Raw genomic sequence first — 19,706 nt, 5'->3', positions numbered from 1 at the left:
CTCTTCTTTCTTTAAAGTCAATCAATTATAATAATTTTCAAAGTTTATTGTTTCTTTAATAACATTTTTCTTTATTCCTTTTAACTTTTTATCACTCTTTTCAATATTACTATCAATATATTTATAAGCATAAGCCTTCGACCTCAATCCCACAAATGCACTCATTACCTTACCCCCCCAATTCATCCTTAAACTTTCCAATAACCTTTTTATTTTTTGAAGAAAACAACATCACCTAGCTTGTAATTACTTGTATCATTTATATCAATATCATCAATCATATCTGAATAAACATCTTCTGTATCAATTTTCAAAATAAAACCATCTGTATCCATATAAAGTAGATTAGCATCATTTTCATATTTCTTCCTTAAGTTATTGTAAAAGTAATCATACATTAATGACTTTGACAAGTCAAGAATTGTTGTTCCAATATAAATAGGTTTATCCATTTCAATACTCTCTTCAACCAAATGGATAGCACAAAAGTTCTCTGAAAACACCTCTACTCTTTGAAAACTGGGTCTATGAATTAATTTTGTTGCTTGTTTCCAAGATGTAGCAAGTCTTATGTTTTGTCTATTTCTAACATTTTCCATTGTCTTTCCAAATACAGCATTATTCATCAATTTATAAAAGTCCTTCTCAAAATCTGTCTTTGCCTCTGTTCTTCTCTTTGTATTAAAATCAATATACTCCTTCAACCAATGACTTTGACTAAACTGTAAAACTATGAATCTTCTTTATTCTCAGCCCTGCTGATAAACATTGTCTCAAGTTCCTTTGGTGTAAAACATAATTTTCTTTATTATATAATGTAGTAAGTAATTTCTCTGTTGATTTACCTTTTGTATTAAATGATTGTTGATAATCACTTAACCATTCTTTTCTTGGGCTTTCTTTATCAGGAGCATAAGGCAGATCTTTATGTTTATAATGAAGTTCTTCAAGATATTTCAAATTAACTTCAAAATAATATCCAATTTTAGCTTTATCCAATTCTTCTTGTGGAGAGATAACGATATCCTGTAAAACCTTTTCATAATCTTTCTCTTTAACCCACTTAAGTTTACCATGAGGTAGGGCTTGAGACATAGCCCACCCATACAAATTATAAGCATCATAATACATCAAATAAGAACTATCTTTTGTAGTATCACAATTAGAAAGATATTTGTTGTTGGCTTTAGCATATCTACTCGAACATACAGTCACGTGAAAAAGCAAGTACACCCCATGTAAAGTTTTGACTTTTTCAACATATTTCAACATATAGCTATTTGATCTTCATTTCAACAATATTGATAGATAAAGGTGATATAATATAACAAATATCATGAAACATTTACATTTTGTAGTCCATTGTATAATTTAAATAAACATAAATGCAAATTTCGCATGTGGAAAAAGTAAGTACACCCCTACATTTATCACTACTTCAAATATCTAAAATTAGAATCAGGTGCAACAGCTCAGGTGCAAATGATTAGAACATCGTTAGAGAGGATCTTGGAGGAACCTGTCTTATTTAAACCTCAGACATTTAGTTTGGTTTGCTCTTTGTTGTTGAAGTGTGCGGCATCACCATGCCTAGATCAAAAGAGCTCTCTGAGGCCTTCAGAAAGAAGGTTATAGATGCCTACGAGTCTGCGAAGGGATTTAAAAAGATCTCCAAACAATTTGAAATCAATCATTCGACTGTCCGGAAGATCATCTACAAGTGGAGCAGATTCCAAACAACTGCCAACTTGTTCAGGCCAGGCCGCCCCAGCAAGTTCAGCCCGAGAGCAGACCGCAAGATGCTGAAAGAAGTCTCTAAGAACCCCAGAATGTCATCACGGGATCCACGGGTAGCTCTTGCCACTGTTGATGTCAAAGTGCACGAGTCTACCATTAGAAAGAGGCTACACAAATTTGATCTCCATGGGAGGTGTGCCAGGAGGAAACCTTTGTTGTCCAGAAAGAACATCAGGGCAAGACTAAAGTTTGCCAATGAACACCCAGGCAAAGACCAGCACTTCTGGAACAATGTGCTCTGGACAAATGAGTCAAAGGTAGAGCTATTTGGCCACAGTACCAGAAGACATGTTTGGCGAAAACCAAAGACAGCATTTGACCACAAGAACCTGATACCAACTCTAAAGCATGGTGGTGGAAATATTATGGTTTGGGGCAGCTTTGCTGCATCAGGGCCTGGGCAGCTTACCATCATATAATCCACTATGAATTCATTGTACCAGAGGGTGCTTGAGGATAATGTGAGGACATCTGTCGGAAAGTTGAAGCTCAACCGAAGGTGGACCTTGCAACATAACAATGACCCTAAACATACCAGTAAATCCACCAAGGAATGGCTGAAAAGAAAGAAATGGAGGGTTCTGGAATGGGCAAGTCAAAGCCTGGATCTAAATCTCATCGAGATGTTGTGGTGGGATTTGAAACGAGCTGTGCATGCAAGAAACCCCTCAAACATCGCACAGCTGAAAGAATTCTGCATGGAGGAGTGGGCAAAAATTTCTCCCAGTCGATGTCAGAGACTGGTAGACAGTTATAATAAACGCCTACTTGAGGTTGTTTCTGCCAAAGGGGGCAATACCACCTATTAGAGCCAAGGGTGTACTTACTTTTTCCACATGCAAAATTTGCATTTATTTTTATTTAAATTTTTCAATGGACTACAAAATGTAAATGTTTCATGATATTTGTTATATTATATCACCTTTATCTGTCAATATTGTTGAAATGAAGATCAAATAGCTGTATGTTGAAATATGTTTAAAAAGTCAAAACTTTACATGGGGTGTACTTACTTTTTCACGTGACTGTACTTGAGATCTTCCCCCTCTCTTAGCCTTTTCTATGATCAAGAGCATATCTCCATCACTGATTAAATCCAAAGCCTGTTTTGTCATTTTTAACATCGCACTTCAAGCCAAACCAGGCGCAGTGTAATAGTGAGCGGGGTCGAATCCATAAGAATTTTTATTATGGCAGACGGTTCTAAAAGTCTCAAATACATCAGTTAATAGTAGGACATCAGTTTTAAGATACAAATCGTGATACTCTCCAAGGTTCTTTAAATTAAACTTTCTCCAAACATTTTTGTGCTCGAGTATAATCTTTATCAGTTATATGACTTTTATTTAACTCGTTATATAAATTTTCTTTTGAGGGAAGTTGTGTTTCTTCAAATTTCTCAAATGAATCCATATAATCATATGGATATATACCCTTTTGTGAAAAGAGTTCAATCTCTTCTTGATTTATGAAATACTCTGAAAGACTCGGAAAGTTTTTAATATTTGATACCAAGTTAGATAATGGACTTGTCATAAATTTAAACGTATCAAGAACCCGGATATGAGTTATAGGAGATGTAGGAATTGTTTTTGTCCCCCGTCGCACAGCGGAGCGAAAGGGGGACTATGGTTTTCCTCTCCGTCTGTGTGTCCGTCTCTCCGTCCGTGCATGCGGGCGTGCGTGCGTAAGCGAAGGACCGCATTCGAATTTGGTGTGTGGGTGCAACCCACGTCAAAATCCAAGATGGCCGCCGCCATGTATGTCTGAACCTTGTGAGCTGAATATCTTGAAAAATAAGCGAAGTACCAACTTCTAATTTGGTGAGTGGGTGTATCTCGGCATAAGGAAGAAGGCTATTGAAAATTGGGTCGCCACGTCAAAATCCAAGATGGCCGCCACCATATATATGTCTGAACCTTGTGAGCGAAATATCTCGAAAAATAAGCGAAGTACCAACTTCTAACCTGGTGTGTGGGTGTATCTTGTCACAAGGAAGAACGCTGTTTAAAATTGGGTCGCCACGTCAAAATCCAAGATGGCCGCCGCCATGTATGTCTGAACCTTGTGAGATGAATATCTTGAAAAATAAGCGAAGTACCAACTTCTAATTTGTTGTGTGCGTGTATCTCGGCATAAGGAAGAAGGCTATTGAAAATTGGGTCGCCACGTCAAAATCCAAGATGGCCGCCACCATATATATGTCTGAACCTTGTGAGCGAAATATCTTGAAAAATAAGCGAAGTACCAACTTCTAATCTGGTGTGTCGGTGTATCTCGGCACAAGCAAGAATGCTGTTTAAAATTGGGTCGCCACGTCAAAATCCAGGATGGCCGCTGCCATGTATGTCTGAACCTTGTGAGATGAATATATTGAAAAATAAGCGAAGTACCAACTTCTAATTTGGTGTGTGGGTGTATCTCGGCAAAAGGAAGAACGCTATTGAAAATTGGGTCGCCACATCAAAATCCAATATGGCCGCCGCCATGTATGTCTGAACCTTGTGAGCGAAATATCTTGAAAAATAAGCGAAGTACCAACTTCTAATCTGGTGTGTGGGTGTATCTAGACACAAGCAAGAATGCTGTTTAAAATTGGGTCGCCACGGCAAAATCCAAGATGGCCGCCGCCATGTATTTCTGAACCTTGTGAGCGAAATATCATATCGTAGCATGTTTTCTGCGTCTTCCACTTTGTCAACTCGCATCACTTCACCGACGGGGGACCTAGGCGTAACGCTTGTTTACATTGGAATACCCGATAACTCGCCAACTTTTCGTGAAAGACACTGATCTTGAATATCCACCGACGAGTGTGGCAAGACGGAGCCTCCAGTTCCACGGCCATCTCATGAGATGGCACACACATGGACACTTCGCATGCCAAACACGAGGATAACAGTTTATAACTAGATGGACATTCAAATCCCGCCTGGATAGCTGTGAGTGTGAATACAAGAGCCAGTGTGAAGACATTTGAGCTGTTCTGTCAGCTCTCAGTTGGGAATCCCCATGATGGTCCAAGTAAATTGGTGCTCAGTCGAGATCATGTGTTCTTTGCTCCATTTGTGTTCATTGTGCGTCTGTCTTTGCAGCTCACCACGTGACCAATCCAAGGGATTCCAAGGAAGTGCATCACTCGAGATGAAAGTCAATGCCCAAGGTGTGTGGAGAGTAACGCTTTTAATGTTAAACCCAAATAGTTCGGAAGGAGAACTGCTGGGGGTGAGTTTGAAAAAGATGCCCATCGGAGGGACACGTCGATGCCTTGCTCTGCATGCGAAACACATAGACACATCAGCGTTGGGATTCAAATATAGGCTGGACAGCTCAGAGGTGAGTGACTAGACAGATCCTAGGCCATCCTACCAGGGGGTGACTCCTTGGTCCTACTATCATTAGGACACTTGGATCATCTCTCCCACAGGCCTGGGCCATGTATAGAAAACAACAACATCGTTTTGTTTTTCATCTTGCAGAAGCATATTGTCGAGTCCCCGCAGATTAAGATCAGCCGGGACGGATGGTCGAACCAGCTTACTCCTGAGACGACCTCCCGATTATGGCAGTTAATTTGCACATGCAGGATGGAAGAGATACGAGGTGCTTGACTAAACGAACACAAGAGTTTATTCCCGAAACCCACCAACTCAACGCAACAACAAAAATGCAACAATAATGATTTAATAAAAAATAAAGCTTGGAGGAAAATATCGAAAATAAATGTTGAGGTAAAATGTTATATTCTACCGTGAGGGACCCTCCACAAAGTTACAAATACGAACACAAGGAAACGTAATAAAATAAAATAAAATCTGCCCCCGCCCTCCCTTGGCCGGCACTTAGCTCTGGCCCAAAATGGGTCCTTTTTGAAAGGTTTGTGGCTGTGACGAAGCTTGGAGCCACCAGCGCAGAAAGCGCACAAGATGGAGACGGAGCCGAAAGCACCGCGCGTCGAAGGTGCTACAAGTGTGAAGCGAGCGTACAAGAGTGCCTCCTTTCTTCTCCACCATCTGGGGAAGCACGCACGGCCTCCCGCTTGCTTATAAGCCAACAATAAGCGAAGTTCCTTCGCAATCGCGATGGCAGAAAACTCACAGCCCGCACAAAAAATGGCCAATCCTTCTTGTCCAGAAGAACCAAGCACGCTCTTCTTCTTCTCACCCCAGGGCCAATCGCGAAGCTTCCCTTTTAACTCACCAACGTCACTCGGGAGGCGTGGCCTGCCGGTCCTCTTCCCCAACCACATCACTACTGTCAGCTCCGCCTTTCCTGGGCCAGATTGTATCAATAGCTTGAGATATATCCAGAGAGACAGCCCTGATCTCATGTCTGACAATGAGGATCTCCATCCATTGTTGGAGAGTAGAGAAGGATCATGTCCAAGGTAGGGTGGCAAGGTATGAATCCAAATTGGTGATTTTGGATGAGGCTGTTGGAGAAAAGGAATGATTTAATATCAACTGCAAAGATGGATTCCATGACCTTGCTGATGGTAGGAAGTAAGATAATTAGTTTGTAGTTGAGAGGATCCATTTGGTTTTTTTTTGCCGTAAGTGTCCATCGGGCGGGCTTAGCTTGGCCGGCAGTTCATTGAGCGTAATCAATGGCCGGCCATGTCATACGTTGCAGGCCGTTGTGGCAAAAATGTTAGGAATGACTACAGAGGGTTTGATGAACAGGGGAAACTAGCCTTAAACCCTATTGCTAATTAACATGTCATCACACCTCGTATCATGAACATTTAAACAACCTTAAGCTACATTTTCCCTGCTTATGTACATCGAGATGCTCCTGCACGTCACACGGTCCATTCTATTTCTTATAAAATTCTACCTTTCCTACGGTATTCTCTTTCCTACACCCATAAACGTAACAATATTATCAGCCTCACAACAATGTGTTAAATAATTATTTCTGTACTCGGAGTAAATTCAAAGTCTTGTTTGCTCTTGTGACCGATACAAGATAAGTCAGTAATTGTTTTGTTTATCCTCCCTCTCTCAGCTGGGAAAAAACATGTTCACCATAAGCTGAAGCTAAATGAGAAGCACAACAATGTTGGCACCACTATGTGGTCGTCCAACACGTTATTCCAATTTTATCAATGGCTGGGGGAGACGCAAAAGATGCAGGAGATGAAAACGAAATGGAAGAGACAGATGCAGAATTCAACGGGTAAGATGCAGGAATGAACGAGTAAGATGCAGGAATGAACGAGTTAGATGCAGGAATGAACGAGTAAGATGCAGAAATTAACAAGTAAGATGCTTGACGCGGCTAAGGGATCCATGTCAGTAGTGAAGAAAGGGGGGTGCTGGCTCACCTTCAAATTTAACATTGGAGTCAATGGGGAAAGAGCTTTAAAAAACTTACTAACTCACTGTTTTTCACCCAGATTTCACCCTCTTTTTGCCCATCTGCAAATATTTAATCCTCAATAGACCCAACTACTAAAACACAATAAATATAACATTGAAGTCAATGGGAAAAATTAACCTATTGACTCACACCTGCATTTAACTTATTAACTTTCCCCATTTTTCATTATACTCATACAGAGACCCAACGAATATTTGTTTCATTTTTAGGTAATAACTTAATTTTCTTAAAAGAACAATCACCATCTAAAATATTGATAAATATGACATTAGAATTTAACTCTCGGTTTAGGGAGCGCCGTTGAGCTGATATGAAATGATAAACTTATCTTAATGACCTTGTCTAAAATCCTCCAGTGCCACATACCATTTTGAGGTTATCGTAAATTATTTTTCCTCCAATCTCCTGACAACCATCAAAGTTTTCTGTCCACTCTCGGATTACCTCCCAGAGCCCCCAACTTATTGGTATTTAAATTTATTCACTTATTTGTTTTATCTACTTTTACCCCTGTTATTTATTCAATAAGACTTATTTGATATTTCTCACATTCATGATGTTTTCCATTTAAATACCAAGGTTGTTGTTTTCTCCACTCTTTGGTTTGGTTATTGCTTGGTTCTGTCATTTATATATTCGTAAAAAAAGGCGACGGCAGCCCGTTAAAATCCCTCACCCCCATTATCTTATCACTTATACTTATATATTTATCTTATCACTTATATATTTATTTTATCACTTATATATTTATCTTATCACTTATATATGTCACTTATATTTATCTTAACACTTATAACCATAAGGGAGACTATCAATTCCATTTTCTAAAATAAACCTATCATCAAAATCTCCAAGAGCTTTCTTATTTACTTCTTCTGAATATAATTGATGTTTATGACTTCTTATCGTATTCATTTTTCTGAACTCTTCTTTCTTTAAAGTCAATCAATTATAATAATTTTCAAAGTTTATTGTTTCTTTAATAACATTTTTCTTTATTCCTTTTAACTTTTTATCACTCTTTTCAATATTACTATCAATATATTTATAAGCATAAGCCTTCGACCTCAATCCCACAAATGCACTCATTACCTTACCCCCCCAATTCATCCTTAAACTTTCCAATAACCTTTTTATTTTTTGAAGAAAACAACATCACCTAGCTTGTAATTACTTGTATCATTTATATCAATATCATCAATCATATCTGAATAAACATCTTCTGTATCAATTTTCAAAATAAAACCATCTGTATCCATATAAAGTAGATTAGCATCATTTTCATATTTCTTCCTTAAGTTATTGTAAAAGTAATCATACATTAATGACTTTGACAAGTCAAGAATTGTTGTTCCAATATAAATAGGTTTATCCATTTCAATACTCTCTTCAACCAAATGGATAGCACAAAAGTTCTCTGAAAACACCTCTACTCTTTGAAAACTGGGTCTATGAATTAATTTTGTTGCTTGTTTCCAAGATGTAGCAAGTCTTATGTTTTGTCTATTTCTAACATTTTCCATTGTCTTTCCAAATACAGCATTATTCATCAATTTATAAAAGTCCTTCTCAAAATCTGTCTTTGCCTCTGTTCTTCTCTTTGTATTAAAATCAATATACTCCTTCAACCAATGACTTTGACTAAACTGTAAAACTATGAATCTTCTTTATTCTCAGCCCTGCTGATAAACATTGTCTCAAGTTCCTTTGGTGTAAAACATAATTTTCTTTATTATATAATGTAGTAAGTAATTTCTCTGTTGATTTACCTTTTGTATTAAATGATTGTTGATAATCACTTAACCATTCTTTTCTTGGGCTTTCTTTATCAGGAGCATAAGGCAGATCTTTATGTTTATAATGAAGTTCTTCAAGATATTTCAAATTAACTTCAAAATAATATCCAATTTTAGCTTTATCCAATTCTTCTTGTGGAGAGATAACGATATCCTGTAAAACCTTTTCATAATCTTTCTCTTTAACCCACTTAAGTTTACCATGAGGTAGGGCTTGAGACATAGCCCACCCATACAAATTATAAGCATCATAATACATCAAATAAGAACTATCTTTTGTAGTATCACAATTAGAAAGATATTTGTTGTTGGCTTTAGCATATCTACTCGAACATACAGTCACGTGAAAAAACAAGTACACCCCATGTAAAGTTTTGACTTTTTCAACATATTTCAACATATAGCTATTTGATCTTCATTTCAACAATATTGATAGATAAAGGTGATATAATATAACAAATATCATGAAACATTTACATTTTGTAGTCCATTGTATAATTTAAATAAACATAAATGCAAATTTCGCATGTGGAAAAAGTAAGTACACCCCTACATTTATCACTACTTCAAATATCTAAAATTAGAATCAGGTGCAACAGCTCAGGTGCAAATGATTAGAACATCGTTAGAGAGGATCTTGGAGGAACCTGTCTTATTTAAACCTCAGACATTTAGTTTGGTTTGCTCTTTGTTGTTGAAGTGTGCGGCATCACCATGCCTAGATCAAAAGAGCTCTCTGAGGCCTTCAGAAAGAAGGTTATAGATGCCTACGAGTCTGCGAAGGGATTTAAAAAGATCTCCAAACAATTTGAAATCAATCATTCGACTGTCCGGAAGATCATCTACAAGTGGAGCAGATTCCAAACAACTGCCAACTTGTTCAGGCCAGGCCGCCCCAGCAAGTTCAGCCCGAGAGCAGACCGCAAGATGCTGAAAGAAGTCTCTAAGAACCCCAGAATGTCATCACGGGATCCACGGGTAGCTCTTGCCACTGTTGATGTCAAAGTGCACGAGTCTACCATTAGAAAGAGGCTACACAAATTTGATCTCCATGGGAGGTGTGCCAGGAGGAAACCTTTGTTGTCCAGAAAGAACATCAGGGCAAGACTAAAGTTTGCCAATGAACACCCAGGCAAAGACCAGCACTTCTGGAACAATGTGCTCTGGACAAATGAGTCAAAGGTAGAGCTATTTGGCCACAGTACCAGAAGACATGTTTGGCGAAAACCAAAGACAGCATTTGACCACAAGAACCTGATACCAACTCTAAAGCATGGTGGTGGAAATATTATGGTTTGGGGCAGCTTTGCTGCATCAGGGCCTGGGCAGCTTACCATCATATAATCCACTATGAATTCATTGTACCAGAGGGTGCTTGAGGATAATGTGAGGACATCTGTCGGAAAGTTGAAGCTCAACCGAAGGTGGACCTTGCAACATAACAATGACCCTAAACATACCAGTAAATCCACCAAGGAATGGCTGAAAAGAAAGAAATGGAGGGTTCTGGAATGGGCAAGTCAAAGCCTGGATCTAAATCTCATTGAGATGTTGTGGTGGGATTTGAAACGAGCTGTGCATGCAAGAAACCCCTCAAACATCGCACAGCTGAAAGAATTCTGCATGGAGGAGTGGGCAAAAATTTCTCCCAGTTGATGTCAGAGACTGGTAGACAGTTATAATAAACGCCTACTTGAGGTTGTTTCTGCCAAAGGGGGCAATACCACCTATTAGAGCCAAGGGTGTACTTACTTTTTCCACATGCAAAATTTGCATTTATGTTTATTTAAATTTTTCAATGGACTACAAAATGTAAATGTTTCATGATATTTGTTATATTATATCACCTTTATCTGTCAATATTGTTGAAATGAAGATCAAATAGCTGTATGTTGAAATATGTTTAAAAAGTCAAAACTTTACATGGGGTGTACTTACTTATTCACGTGACTGTACTTGAGATCTTCCCCCTCTCTTAGCCTTTTCTATGATCAAGAGCATATCTCCATCACTGATTAAATCCAAAGCCTGTTTTGTCATTTTTAACATCGCACTCCAAGCCAAACCAGGCGCAGTGTAATAGTGAGCGGGGTCGAATCCATAAGAATTTTTATTATGGCAGACGGTTCTAAAAGTCTCAAATACATCAGTTAATAGTAGGACATCAGTTTTAAGATACAAATCGTGATACTCTCCAAGGTTCTTTAAATTAAACTTTCTCCAAACATTTTTGTGCTCGAGTATAATCTTTATCAGTTATATGACTTTTATTTAACTCGTTATATAAATTTTCTTTTGAGGGAAGTTGTGTTTCTTCAAATTTCTCAAATGAATCCATATAATCATATGGATATATACCCTTTTGTGAAAAGAGTTCAATCTCTTCTTGATTTATGAAATACTCTGAAAGACTCGGAAAGTTTTTAATATTTGATACCAAGTTAGATAATGGACTTGTCATAAATTTAAACGTATCAAGAACCCGGATATGAGTTATAGGAGATGTAGGAATTGTTTTTGTCCCCCGTCGCACAGCGGAGCGAAAGGGGGACTATGGTTTTCCTCTCCGTCCGTGTGTCCGTCCATCCGTCCGTGCGTGCGTGCGTGCGTAAGCGAAGGACCGCATTCGAATTTGGTGTGTGGGTGCAACCCACGTCAAAATCCAAGATGGCCGCCGCCATGTATGTCTGAACCTTGTGAGCTGAATATCTTGAAAAATAAGCGAAGTACCAACTTCTAATTTGGTGTGTGGGTGTATCTCGGCATAAGGAAGAAGGCTATTGAAAATTGGGTCGCCACGTCAAAATCCAAGATGGCCGCCACCATATATATGTCTGAACCTTGTGAGCGAAATATCTCGAAAAATAAGCGAAGTACCAACTTCTAATCTGGTGTGTGGGTGTATCTTGTCACAAGGAAGAACGCTGTTTAAAATTGGGTCGCCACGTCAAAATCAAAGATGGCCGCCGCCATGTATGTCTGAACCTTGTGAGCTGAATATCTTGAAAAATAAGCGAAGTACCAACTTCTAATTTGGTGTGTGGGTGTATCTCGCCAAAAGGAAGAAGGCTATTGAAAATTGGGTCGCCACGTCAAAATCCAAGATGGCCGCCACCATATATATGTCTGAACCTTGTGAGCGAAATATCTCGAAAAATAAGCGAAGTACCAACTTCTAATCTGGTGTGTGGGTGTATCTTGTCACAAGGAAGAACGCTGTTTAAAATTGGGTCGCCACGTCAAAATCCAAGATGGCCGCCGCCATGTATGTCTGAACCTTGTGAGATGAATATCTTGAAAAATAAGCGAAGTACCAACTTCTAATTTGTTGTGTGCGTGTATCTCGGCATAAGGAAGAAGGCTATTGAAAATTGGGTCGCCACGTCAAAATCCAATATGGCCGCCGCCATGTATATGTCTGAACCTTGTGAGCGAAATATCTTGAAAAATAAGCGAAGTACCAACTTCTAATCTGGTGTGTGGGTGTATCTAGGCACAAGCAAGAATGCTGTTTAAAATTGGGTCGCCACGGCAAAATCCAAGATGGCCGCCGCCATGTATGTCTGAACCTTGTGAGCGAAATATCATATCGTAGCATGTTTTCTGCGTCTTCCACTTTGTCAACTCGCATCACTTCACCGACGGGGGACCTAGGCGTAACGCTTGTTTACATTGGAATACCCGATAACTCGCCAACTTTTCGTGAAAGACACTGATCTTGAATATCCACCGACGAGTGTGGCAAGACGGAGCCTCCAGTTCCACGGCCATCTCATGAGATGGCACACACATGGATACTTCGCATGCCAAACACGAGGATAACAGTTTATAACTAGATGGACATTCAAATCCCGCCTGGATAGCTGTGAGTGTGAATACAAGGGCCAGTGTGAAGACATTTGAGCTGTTCTGTCAGCTCTCAGTTGGGAATCCCCATGATGGTCCAAGTAAATTGGTGCTCAGTCGAGATCATGTGTTCTTTGCTCCATTTGTGTTCATTGTGTGTCTGTCTTTGCAGCTCACCACGTGACCAATCCAAGGGATTCCAAGGAAGTGCATCACTCGAGATGAAAGTCAATGCCCAAGGTGTGTGGAGAGTAACGCTTTTAATGTTAAACCCAAATAGTTCGGAAGGAGAACTGCTGGGGGTGAGTTTGAAAAAGATGTCCATCGGAGGGACACATCGATGCCTTGCTCTGCATGCGAAACACATAGACACCTCAGGGTTGGGATTCAAATATAAGCTGGACAGCTCAGAGGTGAGTGTGACTAGACAGATCCTAGGCCATCCTACCAGGGGGTGACTCCTTGGTCCTACTATCATTAGGACACTTGGATCATCTCTCCCACAGGCCTAGGCCATGTATAGAAAACAACAACAACATCGTTTTGTTTTTCGTCTTGCATAAGCATATTGTCACGTAACATATTGTCATATAACTGTTAAGCAACAATCAGTCAGAGTTCTGGGACATTTTATGTCCCTCGCTACTCAGCTCTGCACAACAGGCCTGACCGTGGATCAATGGATCATATGCTCCTCCATCATTGGCTCTGCCATCTCTCTGGCTCTCTGTGGCATCGTGAAACGTGTGTTTCAGAAGTACAGAGCAAAGCACAATGCACCGGATGAACTACAACCACTTTTGCCGAAGGAAGAGCTAATTTATCAGTCAACTATACAAGCCTCATTTATTGCTTTTGCTAACGCAAAATGGCGAATAAGTGAATGACATTTATTCCTTTTCTTCTTCTTTTCCAATCCTGTGATTATCCTATTCGTTTGCTGTCTCCAAGTCCGCTTTTAGCCAATGTCAGTCTGGTAACTGTTGTCCTCTGCCATTGAGCTTGTCACAATGAGCCTGGACTCCGCACCAGAGGGATTTCTGGTTGATGGTGTATATAGCGGGCAATTTCGAAGGAAAAATTCGCAGTATCCTGAACAAAATGACCGAGAAGGATGAATAAGTACACGGATCAATATCGTCATCTATTACGAAAAGGATAAGTGTGTTTGTGTGTCCCTGTCACGCTTCGTTTAAAAAGTGTTCCTGATGGTGTAGAATAATAAAAAATATTAGTTTGTAAGTTAACAATCAACTTACTTGGGTGGAAGGATAATAATTGATTTACTTGGAACAAATATTTGTCTGTTTAATCGTAAAAGTGATTGTTTTAAAAGCTCGTCTTTCCTGGAGGGAAGAGGAAGAAGCAGTGCTTGGAGGATTAATGTAGCCGTTCCAACAGTACAATAGCAGGAACCCTTTAAAATAAAGCATGATGGAAACAGAATGAAACAACAACAACAACAACCTCAGCCATGACAACACAACTGCATGTTATAAAAGATCCTTTTTCAGTGTGTTTCACTTCATTTTACATCCTAATTGAGAATCAGATAGACAGGCAATATGTTTGTGAAGTGCAACATGCTCTCTTATGATTAAACCTGTCAGCGTAGTGAGGAATATGCACAGGTAGTATGTTCTACAATGTACAGTGTGTACCGATAAAGTTTTACTTGTTATACTTTATTTAAAGGTATTTTCTGCATTGCTGTTTCTCTGGAATGTAATGTCCCATTATTATTTCTTATTATATTTTACCCATAAAATAACCACCTTTAGAGGCCATTTTTCCCCGCAAGCGGGGGTTGGCCTTTTTCGGGAACCGTGGTTGTTGTTGTTTTTTGGTCCCCTTTTTGAAGCAATGTTTTACGGCCGGATGCCCTTCCTGACGCCAACCCTTTTTGCCGCCTTTAGCGACAAACAAGGAATTACCAGTGAACTGGTACTCAAATTAGCTGACCTCGGAAGGATGACAGGCTGAGTCAACCCCCCTGGCGTTAATTCAGCGATCGACCGGGATTCGAACCCAGGATCCTGGGATCCTAAGCCGGCACCCTAGCCGCTAGCCCAACACCAGGGATATTTTACCCATGATATTTTACCCATGATGATGATTTTCTATATATATGACAATGAGAATGAAATGCAACTCTGCTTTGGCAAATGTTAATGAATAGATCATATTTGTATTATTTAACCTGGTGTTGGTTCAGCGGTTAGGGTGCCGACTTGGGAGCCTAGGATCCTGGGTTCGAATCCCGGCCGATCGCTAAATTAACACCAGGGTGGTTGACTCAGCCTGTCATCCTTCCGAGGTCGGCAAATTGAGTACCAGCTTGCTGGGATGAATGATCCTGGTGTGTACCCCGAATTAGAATAGGTACACCGTATCCCTGCGGATCGTAAGAGCCGACTAAGGGTTGGCGTCAGGAAGGGCATCTGGCCGTAAAAACATTGCCTCAAACAGGGAACCATGATTGTCATGGGGCCCGCAAGGCTAACCCCCACTCTAGCGGGGAAAATGGCCTTAAAACGATCATTCATTCATTCATTCATATAAGCATATTGTCACGTCCTCGCAGATTAAGTTTAGCCGGAACGGATGGTCGAACCAGCTTACTCCCAAGGCGACCTCCCGATTATGGCGGTTAATTTGCACATGCAGGCTGGAAGTGCTTGACGAAACGAACACAAGGGTTTATTCCCAAACCCACCAACTCAACGCAACAACAAAAATGCAACAATAATGATTCAATAAAAATAAAGCTTGGACGAAAATATCGAAAATAAATGTAAAGGTAAAATGTTATATTGTACTGTGAGGGACCCTCCTCAAAGCTACAAATACGAACACAAGGAAACGTAATAAAATAAAATATAAACATATGTCACCCACAGGGTGAACCGTATCTTGCCAAAATGTGAAAATTCCGTTTTTTCGTCATGACGTCATCAAATGACGTCATAGCGTCAAACTGTTTACAGATCTGGGAAGCACTCATCAAGGGCATTCATATGAGGTATTACTCGATATGGTACCTACGATTTCAAAATTTGACCTTGGGGTCAATAATTTTCGACCTCCAGCGCTAACCATGAAGGTCAAGGCCGATCGCCACCAAAAACTAATCAGCTGAGCGCCGGACCATATACTAGATTCCCATGAAGTTTGGAGACGATCCGATCAAAGTTACTCAAAAAATTAGTGTTTCGTCGACCTCCATGATTGACCACAAAGTGACCTTGACCTTTGACCTTGACCTTCAAAATTTTGTGTGCTGAAGGGTATCTCTATAGGACTCTGATATGCGAAGTTACAGGAGTTTCCAATAATAACTGTGGTCTACAGAGTGATCTAAACGTGAAAAAAAAATGATTAACCACAAACAAACATACAAGCTGACTAATACATCTTGCAAAAACTTCGTTTTGGCAAGATAAAAATCCACCCCCTTGGCCGGCACTTAGCTCTGGCCCAAAATGAGTCCTTTTTGAAAGTTTTGTGGCTGTGACGAAGCTTGGAGCCACCTGCGCAGAAAACGCACAAGATGGCGCCGGCGTCGAAAGCACCGTGCGTCGAAGGTGCTTCAAGCGTGAAGTGAGCGGACAAGACTGCCACCTTTCTTCTCCACCATCTGGGGAAGAAGCACACACGGCCTCCCGCTTGCTTATCAGCCAACAATAAGCGAAGTTCCTTCACAATCGCCGCAGCAGAAAACTCAAAGCCCGCACAAAAATTGGCCAATCCTTCTTGTCCAAAAGAACCAAGCGCGCTCTTCTTCTTCTCTCCCTCGGGCCAATCGCGAAGCTTCCCTTTTAACTCGCCAACATCACCCGCCCGCGTCACTCAGGAGGCATGGCCTACCGGTCCTCTTCTCCACCCACATCACCACTGTCAGCTCCGCCTCTCCTGGGCCAGACTGTATCAATAGCTTGATATATATCCAGAGAGACAGCCCTGATGTCATGTCTGACAACAAGGATCTCCATCCATTGTTGGGAGGGTAGAAAGATCACGTCCAAGGTAGGGTGGCAAGGTATGAATCCAAATTGGTGATTTGGGATGAGGCTGTTGGAGAAAAGGAATGATTTTCATATCAACTGCAAAGATGGAAATCCATGACCTTGCTGATGGTTGGAATTAAGCTAATTAGTTTGTCGTTGAGAGGATCCGTTTTTTTTTTTTGCCGTAAGCGTCCATAGGGCGGGCTTAGCTTGGCCGGCAGTTCATGGGGCGTAATCAATGGCCGGCCATGTCATACTTTGCAGGCCATAGTGGCAAAAATGTTAGGAATGATTACAGAGGGTTTGACTAACAGGGGAAACGTCCATAGGGCGGGCTTAGCTTGGCCGGCAGTTCATGGAGCGTAATCAATGGCCGGCCATGTCATACTTTGCAGGCCGTAGTGGCAAAAATGTTAGGAATGATTACAGAGGGTTTGACTAACAGGGGAAACAAGCCTTAACCCCTGTTACTAATTAACATGTCATCACACCTCGTATCATGAATATTTAAACAACCTTAAGCAACAGTTTCCCTGCTTATGTACATCGAGATGCTCCGACACATCACACGGTCCATGCTATTTCTTATACAATTCTACCTTTCCTATGGCATTCTCTTTCCTACACCCATAAACGGAACAATATTATCAGCCTCACAACAAAGTGTTAAAAAATTATTTCTGTTCTTGGAGGAAATTCAAAGTCGAGTTCACTCTTGTTACCAATACAAGATAAGTCAGTAATTGTTTTGTTTATCCTCCCTCTCTCAGGCTGGAAAGAACATTGTTCACCATAAGCTGAAGCGTGAAGCTGGAAGAGATGCTTGGCTCGACTCGCTACACTCGCCTCACCACGCGTCGTTACAGAGGAATGGGCTTGTTTTAGCTGAGGATAATGACTGTACCTGAGTTGCTGTGTTGTCATGGTTTACACCAATCGTAATTCAAACAATCATAATGCACAAATGTATTTGTAATATACGTGATATTACATTTGATAAAGAATTTAAGTTGAAAAAAAAAATTTCCCCAAATAATATATATAAAAATTGGAAAGAATTTCCAAACAAATACCCTTAGGACATACTGACGGGAGGGGTAGGTGCAGACTGGAAGTTTGGGATGATTGCACCTCATCACCACATAATTCAAAACACCTCACCACCACGTAATTCAAAACACCTCACCACCAAGTAATTCAAAACACCTCATCACCACGTAATTCAAAACACCTCACCCCCATGTAATTTAAAATACCTCACCCCCACATAATTTAAAACACCTCACCCCACCTAATTTAAAACACATCACCACCAAGTAATTTAAAACACCTCAACCCCACAAAATGTAAAACACCTCACCACCACGTAATCCAAAACACCTCACCCTCATGTAATTCAAAACACCTTACCACCATGTAAATCAAAACACCTCACCACCACGTAATTCAAAACACATCACCACCACGTAATTCAAAACGCCTCACCACCACGTCATTCAGAACACCTCACCACCACATAATTTAAAACACCTCACCACCATGTAATTCAAAACACCTCACCACCATGTAATTCAAAATACCTCACCACCACGTGATTCAAAACCACCACCACGTTATTAAAAACACTCCACAACCACGGAAACAAAAGTTTCAGGGAGTTGTTCAGTGACAACAGACATTGCCCAGATATGTAGACGTATAGATGGATGACTGTACCTGAGTTGCTGTACAGGCAGTCCCCGGGTTACGAACGCCCGACTTGCGAACCGACCTCCGTAAAGCCTATGATTTTTTTTTTTTTTTTGTTTTGTTTTGTAGACAGAATCGAGGCTCGTGAAAGAGCTAACATTTATCATACAGAGAAAAAATCAAACAGACACACAAAGTATATAATAAGGAAAGTGGTAGACAAGAGAAATATGAAAAAAGCGCTGTTCAAGCCACCTTTGATGTTTACTTTTAGAAAAACGACCAGCACCAGGTCCATCCACTCCAGCACCAGGTCCATCCTCTCCAACACCAGGCCCATCATCTCAGAGAGATATATAAAGGTATGATCGTTTCAAGGTTTGCAAGACATCAACTGGAACGAGAGTAAGTGTTAACCTTCAATCATTATCTTTTCTTTTCTATCTAAACAGTTTAAGAAATGTTTCTTTCATGTTTTTTTTATACCTATATATGTTTTAGGTAAAATATATACGATATACTAAGACAAACATTTGACTAATTGACGCTAGATGTGAACCGTACGCAACTGTTCCGACTTACATACAAATTCGACTTGCAGACAGACTTAAAAACGGAACTCGTTCGTAACCCGGGGACTGCCTGTATTGTCATGGTTTAAAGCAATCATTATACAAACAATTATTTTGCGCAAATATATTTGTAATATACATGATATTACATTTTATAAAAAATTGAAGTTGAAAATTTAAGTTGAAAAGTTTGATTTTTTTATTTTTCCAAAATAAAAATAAAATTTTCAACATTAAAAAAAATACCCCTAAGACATACACACTGGAGAGATAGGTGCATACCAGAAGTTTGCTTCGATTTCACAAAAGTTTGAGGGAGTAGTTCAGTGACAAGACAACACAAGACAATACAGACACTTTTTTTTTTTTTTTTTTTTTCTTTTTTGTATACTGAATCGAGGCTCGTGAAAGAGCTAACATTTACTTCACAAACAAATCAACCAGACAAACAAAATACCCAAAAAGAGGGAGCGGAAGACAAGATGGGGAGAGAAGGGGAAGCACACAAACACAACATCCGAGAGCAGGGAGATGTGTGGGGGGGGGGGGGGGGGGGAGGCAGAAGTATAAAACACAAGGACACCAAGGACTTCCTGGACAGAAGTTGGTATTTCAAA

General features: G+C 40.1%; 1 protein-coding gene across 8 annotated transcripts in view; it reads left to right on the top strand.

The window, feature by feature from the left end:
- Window positions 1-19,706, top strand: part of LOC137412563 (uncharacterized) — an 82,028-nt gene that overhangs the window by 51,503 nt on the left and 10,819 nt on the right. For 3 of the 8 annotated variants that reach the window (XR_013621579.1, XR_013621580.1, XR_013621577.1), the window contains 3 exons: window positions 4,893-4,960; window positions 12,994-13,061; window positions 17,599-18,879. Coding sequence is in view for 3 of the 8 variants with exons in the window: in XM_078768909.1 (XP_078625035.1) it covers window positions 4,893-4,960; window positions 6,805-6,975; window positions 12,994-13,046 (292 nt within the window). In the remaining 5 variants the exon portion in view is untranslated. Of the gene's footprint in view, window positions 1-4,892; window positions 4,961-6,804; window positions 6,976-12,993; window positions 13,062-17,598; window positions 18,880-19,706 lie in introns of those variants that run through there. The other 5 variants (XR_013621576.1, XR_013621578.1, XM_078768910.1 and 2 more) reach the window with 3 other exon arrangements.

Source organism: Myxine glutinosa, unplaced genomic scaffold, assembly GCF_964187855.1.
Source record: "Myxine glutinosa unplaced genomic scaffold, kmMyxGlut1.1 SCAFFOLD_695, whole genome shotgun sequence".
NCBI classification, from domain to species: domain Eukaryota; kingdom Metazoa; phylum Chordata; class Myxini; order Myxiniformes; family Myxinidae; genus Myxine; species Myxine glutinosa.
Note: the sequence above shows the minus strand (reverse complement) of the source record. Positions and strands in the feature narration are given on the sequence as shown.